Here is an 8,916-nt window from a genome sequence, read left to right on the forward strand (position 1 = left end):
TCTGTTATGAAATGAATGCATATCTTTAGGTGAGAGTACATGCCCACCTCCACCTCAGCTGCCTAATGCTAACAAGATACCAGTCGGAAGAAATTACAAGAATGGGAGTAAAATAGCTTTTTCATGTCTGGAGGGTTTCCATCTCATCGGTGCAAATGAAATAACATGTATAAATGGGAAATGGCAGTCACCACCATACTGCGTTGGTCAGTAGTGTTTGTTTTTCTCTTTATTTTATTATGAACTTCTGTGTTGTGTACTTGCAGTCATCGTTAGCAAAAAGATGCTGTTGTTTTTGTTAGGACTGTCACAAACATGTAATTGTACAGATAAGCAATGGAATGTAACTTGGTTTAAAAAAAATGCAGTTAATCAACTGTTAAGCCGTAGGCCTTTTTATTCAGACAGACATATCTGAGATGGCACATAACATTTTCAGGCAATTCCTCAAGAGCTGTGTGTTTATTTGTGTAGCGTACTTCAGAGTGGAATGTCAGTGTTGAGCAGGAGCTTTTGAATTGTGTCCTGATGAATCAATTGAGAATTTTGGATGGAGTGGTGGCACTTTCCTTTTTTCTGTCTTTATTCTTGTTTTTTTCTTCTAGTTTTTGTGTCTTCTTCTTGTAATACAAGTATAAGTAATATGACATAACTTTGTATGTCTGTCCTGAGGAATCACAGAATGTTTTTTGTTGGAAGTGATCATAATAATCATCGAGTTTTAACTCTCTGCCATGGGCAGAGATATTACCCACTAAATCATGTTCCCCAAAGCCACGTCCAGCCTGGCCTTCAGCATTACGGAGGATAGGGCACCCACTGCTTCTCTGAGCAACCTGTACAGTACCTCATCACTTCTATTGTAAAAAATTTTTTTCTACTGCCTGATCTAAATTTCCCCTCTTTTAGTTTAAAACCATTACCTTGAAAGAACCATTAAGCTCTTTCATTATCTCTCCATTCTCTGATAAAGAGCTCTTCCCCAGCTCTCCTGTAGCTCCCGCTATGAATTGGAAGGCCATACTGAGAACTCCCCGGAGCCTTCTCCAGCCTCAACAAGCCCAATTCCTTCAGCCTGTCTTTACAGGAGATGCTGCAGCCCTCTGATTATCCTCATGGCCTCCTCTGGACCTGCTCCAACATGTTAATGTCCTTTCCATTCTGGGGGCCTCAGAGCTGAATGCAGTGAGTTCCCACAGTAGCAGAGTAGAGCAGGACAATCACCTCCCTCACCTTGCTGGCCACGCTTCTTTTGATGCAGCCCAGAATACTGTTGGCTTTCTGGACTTTAAGTGCACGTTGCCAAGTTTTTCATTAACCAGCACCTTCAATACTTCTCTTCAGGACTGCTCTCAATCTGTTTTACTTAGCCTGTATTTGTGCTTCATATGCTGAGGAATCTGTAGGCCAATGGTTAAAACATTATCGATACAGATAGTCTCTTACAAGCAGGAGTTCGTTAAGAGATAGGAGAAAGTGTCTTCAGAAGCGGATAGGAAATGGAAATGCAAGACAAATGAGGTGCAAGATAGTGACTTGTGCACAACGTGCCAAGGGAGTCTGTATCTTTAAACTGAAAAATTTTGGTGCTTTGCGTTGTTGGTTTTTTTTTCTCTTTTCTTGCTTGTAAGTTTCCTCTTCTGCAGATAAGTGGCAGACATAGAGAAGAATAGAGAAAAGTGTTTGAGCTGTTCATAAAGTAAATATTACTGCAATAAAATTCCCGGTCCCAGTTGTTGAACAGGAAGTTTGATTATAATTAGATTGTTTGTCTTGTAGAATTGAGTAGAAATGTATGCTTTCAACTTGATGCACGAATTAATAAATCTAATTTACTGGTAACTGAAAATGAATAATTTATGTTCACTCTGCAAGTGAATAAAGTATGGGGACAATCTTGACTCAGGAAGGCTTAGTAGATGTTTGATCCATTGTATGTCTGGGAAAGTAGGGTGTAGTTAATAAGTTCTGATACTCTCTGTTGTTTTTTTTTTTTTCCCCGCTTCAGCAAGAAAATCTCCAGGATATTGGTACAATTTTGTGAGTTGCAGACAAACTTTATTTAGTTAAAATTCTAGAAACTCACTTTCAGTATCCCAAAATGTGAGTTTCTTTTGCTTCTCTGCCTGTGATTTTTAACCTGTTCTTGTTACTAAATTTTAACTGTATCTTCTTTGTGTGAAGTGGCATATGGCTCTAACTTGTTTCAAATCAAAAGACAAAAAACCCTTGTAGGAAGGAGAAAGGAAAGGAGTTTTGCTTTGTGAATCGTATATATTTATTTATCTGTCTTTCAAGACACTTCATTTTCATTTGGATTTTCTTTTCAGTTTTAGACTGCATATATCTTTGGAATATTAATTGTTTTCTCTTATTGTTTATCTTTGTGTTTTAAAGAAAAACCCTGTTCACCACCACAACTTATAGAAAATGCTGATGATTTCAGGCTGGTAAATCAAAACTTAAAAATGGAAAAAGAAGGGAAAACAGTTTATCTAGCTGGTGCTGTGGTGAAGTTCATTTGTCATTCTGGATTTGAGTTAGAAGGACCATCAGAGATAAATTGTTCAATGGGAAACTGGAGTTCATCTCCTACGTGTTCAGGTAACATCAAACAATACTTTTCCTGAAACGTGCTTAGCAGTGAATTTGAAATACTTTTAAACTGGATCTGACTAGTAACAACAGTTTAGTATTTTAAGTATTCCTGTGGTATTTTTGCAATCTTTGTTCAGTGTTTGTCTCTACCAGGTAAGTCGTGGGCACATCCTTATCACACAAGGACCTATTTTCTACAGAGTCCACTAGTGACTGGGAGTTGATTTGATGCTTCGGCTGTGGATATCGCTTCTGTGTAGTAAGGGACAGAAGCTTTTACCAAACTTTTCTGGCATTGATAGGAAGAGAATCTAAATCTTTACACTGACTAAAGTGTACGCCTATTTAGGGGACTAACATGGAAGTTTCTGCGTCCTCTCTTTTATACAAAATCTGCTGGTAGTTATTTTCTGTGCTGGTTAGAAAAAGCATCTGTTTGGTCAGAAAAATAATCTCATTCTGTGTGTATCATATTACCATGAGTATCAGGTTTGCATATCTTTTCAGAAATGTCATGTGGAAGTATTCCAAATGTTCACAATTCTGCAACTGAAGGCAGAAACAAGGAAGTGTATGAGCCTGGCGAAACAATTCGCTACCAGTGTGATGAAGGATTTGAGGCTGTTGGTCTCCCAGAAATTATTTGCAGAAAAGGAAATTGGTCAACACCACCGTTCTGTGAAGGTGCGTGTTCTATTTCTTTTAGTCTTTTAAGAGGTACATTCATTAAAAAAAATACCCACCCACACATACAAGTGAGTCAAAACAATAGAGTCAATCATTGAATTGGTTTGAATGAGATGCTAAGCATCTTTTGTCTGGTTCCTGAGAACCATCAAGCAGAACTGAAATTTTTTCCCCTTCTGGGCTGAAGCTAGTAGACGCAACTGAACTCGTTTCTTCGTTAACAAATAGAAGGTTATGGAGGAAAGGTGCTAACTGCAAAGGGATAACTGGTAAGCTAACGTATTTATTTTTACATCGGTAGGAATGTGACTTTCATTATGAAAGTTACCTTCAAAATACTAAAGAAAACACTCTTCAGTCCTTTGGTGCACCATGCTGTAGAGCACCAGCCTGCGCGTTCAGCTAATCTCTACAACTCCTTTCTGCTTTTCAGTCACTTTAGGCAAAAAGAATATTGTCAGGTGAAGCACTGCAGAATAAAGACCACAGTATCTTTCTTTCCTACCTGTGGAAAACAACCTGCCTTATGCAAACTGCCTGTCCTCGTCGTGAATAACGCTGCCTCTGAACGCAATATTCTACAGTCATCACATTACTGCCCGAGTATTCTTAAATGTGCCTTTCTTTTCAGATGTTACCTGTGAAGCCCCACCTGAAATTCATAGCGCTAATATTATCAGCACGCAACAGCAGAGGTATCTGCCCGGTGCTCGGGTACAGTATGAATGTGACAGCAATTTTCAGATTACAGGTGTAAATTATGTCACTTGTACAAATGGACAATGGTCGCAAACACCAACTTGCAAAGGTAGGAATTTGTGCTTTTATCTTGCCCCTTAGTATAGAGGAGTCGATCTGTTTACCTAAATACTTGAAAAAATTTTATTTTAATTTTGTACTGCAGCTTTGTACCTACGACTGCTTTCTTGCACAGCACTTGAACTTACTGCTTCAGGAAGTACTATGTATATTTTCATTGAAAGCAAAAACATCTCAAAGAAAAAGAGCATAAAAAAAATATGATGATTTTTCATTTTCCAGTTATTCCCCAGAAGACACTGCGTTATTGGCCTTCTCTAAAAAAAATCTATCTGAATCTATCTGAATGGAAGTAGTGGGGGAGAGATCCAGCCATTTTTTCTGAGGGTCTAACTGATAGAGATTCCACTAGAATCTCAGGATGTAAAAACTGCAGATCTGCTAGAGTCTTGAAATGGCAAGAGCATTCCCATGAAAAGACAATGTGCTGTCCTCCTTTACCTGCCAAAATCTGTGGCTGGAGGGTGAACTACTGCTACTTGGCTTTCACATACTTCCGTGGAGTTGACTGCAGTACCTGTCCGTGCAGTGCAGGCTGCCGACTTCTTCCAGAGTTCTGCAGTTCATCAAAGGGCCAACTTGGCTCTACCTCTGTGATTTTTCAGAAATGCCAGGGTTCTCTGGAGAGGGCCGTGACCTAACTGAAAGATCTTTTGTGCCATAAGGTGTAGCTACAGAAACGCTGGCTTTTTTTAGACTCTATCACTGACACTGCTGTCTCCTGAGAATCCACAAATAAGCGTTCTGCTGCTGCTGTCATTTGAAGTAACACTCCTGCCCACATTCCTGGTGTTCACAATGTTTTACCCCGGTACGTTCTTGTGGTCAGGAGGAAAAACATGAAAAAATTATTGTGAAGGCATTAGACGCTCTGGACAGGAATTGTGTGAGCTGGGGAGTAACAATATCGATTCCCTTACCTAAAACAGGCTTAGGGGAACACCTCAATGACTCTAACTGCAACTGTAGAAGTATCTCTTTTCAGATATGAGGTGTGGACCTCCTCCAGAAATCGCTGGTGGTAAAGTTCACGGTGTTAAGAAGTCAAAGTATTTGCCTGGGGAGACAGCTAAATATGCGTGCTGGGAAGGTTTTCGTATGACTGGAGCTTCCACCGTAGGTTGTCAGAATGGGACCTGGACAGAGCTGCCCACGTGCAGAGGTACTTTTCCTGTCTTTCCAGTAGCCTGTCAGTGAGACTGCCATCAAGCTGGCTCAGTGGTATTTACTTCTCCAAATTTCAGTCTCTGAGCTGCAAGCAAGTGCAATGCAATGCATCTGACAAGTAAGGACTCCCCAGAGCCCGAGGTTTGCCCCACCATTAACTGAAATTGTATGGTCCAGTGTCGTTTGTTCTAGTTTACAGACAGATTCACGCTTGTCCCTGCTCAGGCAGTACGGAGAGCTGGTGGGCATCCAGTTCTGCAGAAAGAGTTGTGCCAAACATCCTGCACTACTGTGTAGGACCAGCGAAAGACTTGCAGAAAGCAGCAAACGCTTCGGAGATAACAGATAGATGAACTAGTTATGAGTCCCAGCAGTGGAAAAGTGAGAAACTCTCGCTCTTCTCCATCTGTCAGATATTTGTGTCAAGGTGGCAGTTTTCTCTGCTGTCCTCTGAGTCTCTCTAAGTACGGGCAAGGTAGTTTCCCAAAGTATTCGAGGCTAGGCCGCTCCTGCAGTTAAACTCTGATGCATTTCTCTCTAAGCGTTGATGTTCTTCCAGGAAAGAGTGGAAAATGTGGCCCACCTCCAGAGATTGAATATGGAGATATTCTTTCCTTCCCGAAGGCAGAATATTCACAAGGTGAAACTCTGAAATATAAATGCCCGAATCTCTACATCCTGGAAGGATCTCAGCAGATCAGATGTATTAATGGGCAGTGGACAAATCCACCAGTTTGCTTGGGTAGGTTTAAAGCATGTGCTTGCATGGCCAAGAGCTACGTTACTGCTCACACCGACTTTTTCTCAGATCCTGAAGGTGTTTCCAATGCACTTCACTTGTGAAACAGCACTTGTGCTGTGGCTGACAGCAGTGAGTCTTTCTTCTGTCCAGAAGGGATTTCTTCTCGATGTCACCTTGTGTGGTCCCCTCTGCTACCTGCAGCCTCTCCCTGCCTCCTCTCACCCACAGATCCAGAAGGAGGGGAGTTTGGCTGAACTGCCCATGCGAGGAGATCTCCATCAGTGTGCTGGGCTCCCGCGTTGCCACGGTCTGCAGGTTGCAATGGGGAGGTTGGGTCTGTCTGAATGCAGTAAATCCAGGGGTGACATGAACATGAGGAAATGAATTTAAAGAAGTGCTGGGACAAGGGAAAGGAGGATTCTGAAAAAAGATACAGGGAAGTTGAATGCTGCCTGCTGAGTTCCCCTACCCCAGACTCTGCTTCCCTCTTGCCCCGTGTGACTCTCAGGGTGAAACGGCCTCTCCGCAGCACTGCAGGGTGACTCAACGATCATCCTTTTTTCCCTTCATTTTTGATAAAGATATCTCTTCCGTTGCAAAAAGCAGAGGCTTAGAGCAAAGTCCTGGAAGCATTTTATGATGTGAAGAACATCTGTGGGGAGAAAAAAATTACATGTGGTGCATCTGTATGAATTGATGACAATGTTCTCTCGCCTTTTCCCAGTGGCCTGTACGGCAGCTGAAGAAGATATGAACAATAACAACATTGAGCTGAAATGGAGGGAAGAGAAAAAGCTGTATTCCAAACCGGGTGATTTTATCGAATTTGATTGTAAAATAGGAAATGTGAAGGACCCGGCATCTTCTCCGTTCAGAGTACAATGTATTAACGGCACACTTAAATATCCACGGTGCAATCCAGGAAGTAAGTCTTCTCCATTTGCCATTGTTTGGCTGCTGTTTTTTGCATATCTAGTGCAGAAACTGAAAGGAAAGCCTTTAGCAAGTGTGCCTGGGGAAGTAATAACAGAGAACCAGGGTGTGGGAAATCCTGTAAAGCTGTAGGCCGTGGTGGGTTGTGTTTCCCAAGATCCTGCTGACAGGAGTATCTGAGAGGAAGGGGATCACCAAGCCCTCGCTAGGGTTATTTGTTCTGTGACTGCCTGTCTAATTCCAGGGAGGACTGAATTGCTCGTGAGTTCCCTGAAAGTGATATCCCTGAAATTGTTTCTCTGACCGTGGCAGGACGGAAACCATTTCATTGCAGTCTCTCCCAAGCTTGCCTGTTTAGGCAGGGTTTTGCTCCAGTGAGCTTCTCTCCTGGGTCTCTGTTGCTGCCGTGCTGTGCCCCCTTTGTACCTCTGTGGCCTTTCCAGCTCCTCTCCGCTCATACTATGTTCTGATATGCGTAGAGACAGCAGCTGATGCCCATTGCAAGCCTTTGTAGGCTTCTCAGAAGGGAAATCTGTGCTTCTCCCCTTCTACAGTTTCCCTGAGCAGGCCTTACTGGATCATTGCTAAAGAGTATGAAATGAGTTTTTATCCTTCATAGTCTGCACTATGTTTTGCGAAAGGGAAGCAGAATAAGTGTTGGAGGCACTCAATTGGTATCAACATCTTCAGAGACTGGCTTCCAGTGTGAGATCGTGAGAATACTTCACGTTGTTAGTGGAGTTTTTTGTTTTCCAGGGGACTGCAAAGTGCTTCACTCAGAAATGGATAAAAACAACATTAAACTACAATTGGAAGAGCGTTACATCTATCGCTCCAATGAACGTATTTCCTTTACATGCAAGTGGTTTCAAAAGGCAGTTTCAAGACCAGAGAAATTTAACCCAAAGTGTCTGGATGGAGTAATTGAGTACCCTCAATGCACAAGTAAGTGGTTCATGTGAGAGGACACAGGAGGCTGTAAAAGAACTGCAGGCAACAGCCAAGAAGGACTGTAAAAAGAGGGTCAGATTCAGGAGCCTTCCCTTTATCCCATACCAGCCTGCATCCGTCATGGAGGAGCTGCTCCTGTTCCAAGGGACCTGGGGAACTGAATTCAAGCAGAGAGCATGGTTGGCAACTGCTTTTCACTGCTCTCGGGAAACGTGACAATATGTCAACCTTGATGATCTCTATTTCCCCTTCTGTCTCTTTATAATGCAGGAGTAATTGGGTAGATGGAAATGGCATGACTGAGTCCAGCTGGAAAAATGAACTCTCCTTCAACAAATTCAGTGATTTGAGCTCAAGTTTTCCTGGAGTTTCCTGCTTTATTGTGCTTCATAGCTTAGACAGTGTTCTCTGCTGGAATTTGCTAATTCATTTTCTTTATACTATTGGATGATTTTGTTCAAATTTAACCATTTTGTGTAAATTTATTTGCATTCTGTAATTGTGTTTGCATTTCATCCACCCGAATGATTGTACTTACTTGCATCTTGCCTATTCTGCATTGATCCCTGTTACTTTTATTTACATTTTCATCCTGAAGTAGGCTGGCTTTGGTGGCATATTGAGTCAAGAATTAAAAAGTCTGCAGGTAATTTGTTTATCAGTGTATTTCGCCTCATCTGCTTCTAGCTTTTTCTCCATAAGCATGCCTGGAATGATGGTGGAGGTAGGGTGAGTCAGGGTGAGTCTTCTTTAAACAACTCGGGCAATCTCTGGATCACAGAACCCAATTCCTACTCAGGACCTGAGCTTCCATGTTATTTGGTGGAAAGGCAAGATGCTGGGGTGCAAGTAACTAACTGGGATTTCTGGATGTAGGTAGGCACAACTCCTTCACTAAAGGTAAGGTCCTGAAATGAGACCTGCCATCCTTTTCATTTTTTGGTGAGCTTGCGTTGCTGTCTTGATGGATCTGAGGCGCTTGTGGTTTATTTATTTTTTGGTTATTGATCCAGTGGTGA

General features: G+C 42.0%; 1 protein-coding gene across 1 annotated transcript in view; it reads left to right on the forward strand.

Moving 5' to 3' along the window:
• Positions 1 to 8,563, forward strand: part of CFH (complement factor H) — a 28,418-nt gene extending 19,855 nt beyond the window's left edge. The window contains exons 15-23 of the mRNA XM_010715670.3: positions 30 to 206; positions 2,398 to 2,604; positions 3,106 to 3,282; positions 3,917 to 4,093; positions 5,090 to 5,266; positions 5,831 to 6,013; positions 6,738 to 6,938; positions 7,703 to 7,891; positions 8,168 to 8,563. Coding sequence (XP_010713972.1) covers positions 30 to 206; positions 2,398 to 2,604; positions 3,106 to 3,282; positions 3,917 to 4,093; positions 5,090 to 5,266; positions 5,831 to 6,013; positions 6,738 to 6,938; positions 7,703 to 7,891; positions 8,168 to 8,181 — 1,502 coding nt within the window. The 3' untranslated portion in view covers positions 8,182 to 8,563. The remainder of the gene's footprint in view (positions 1 to 29; positions 207 to 2,397; positions 2,605 to 3,105; positions 3,283 to 3,916; positions 4,094 to 5,089; positions 5,267 to 5,830; positions 6,014 to 6,737; positions 6,939 to 7,702; positions 7,892 to 8,167) is intronic.
• Positions 8,564 to 8,916: the final 353 nt, after the last annotated feature.

This window comes from Meleagris gallopavo, chromosome 10 (genome assembly GCF_000146605.3).
Source record: "Meleagris gallopavo isolate NT-WF06-2002-E0010 breed Aviagen turkey brand Nicholas breeding stock chromosome 10, Turkey_5.1, whole genome shotgun sequence".
In the NCBI taxonomy this organism is placed as follows: domain Eukaryota; kingdom Metazoa; phylum Chordata; class Aves; order Galliformes; family Phasianidae; genus Meleagris; species Meleagris gallopavo.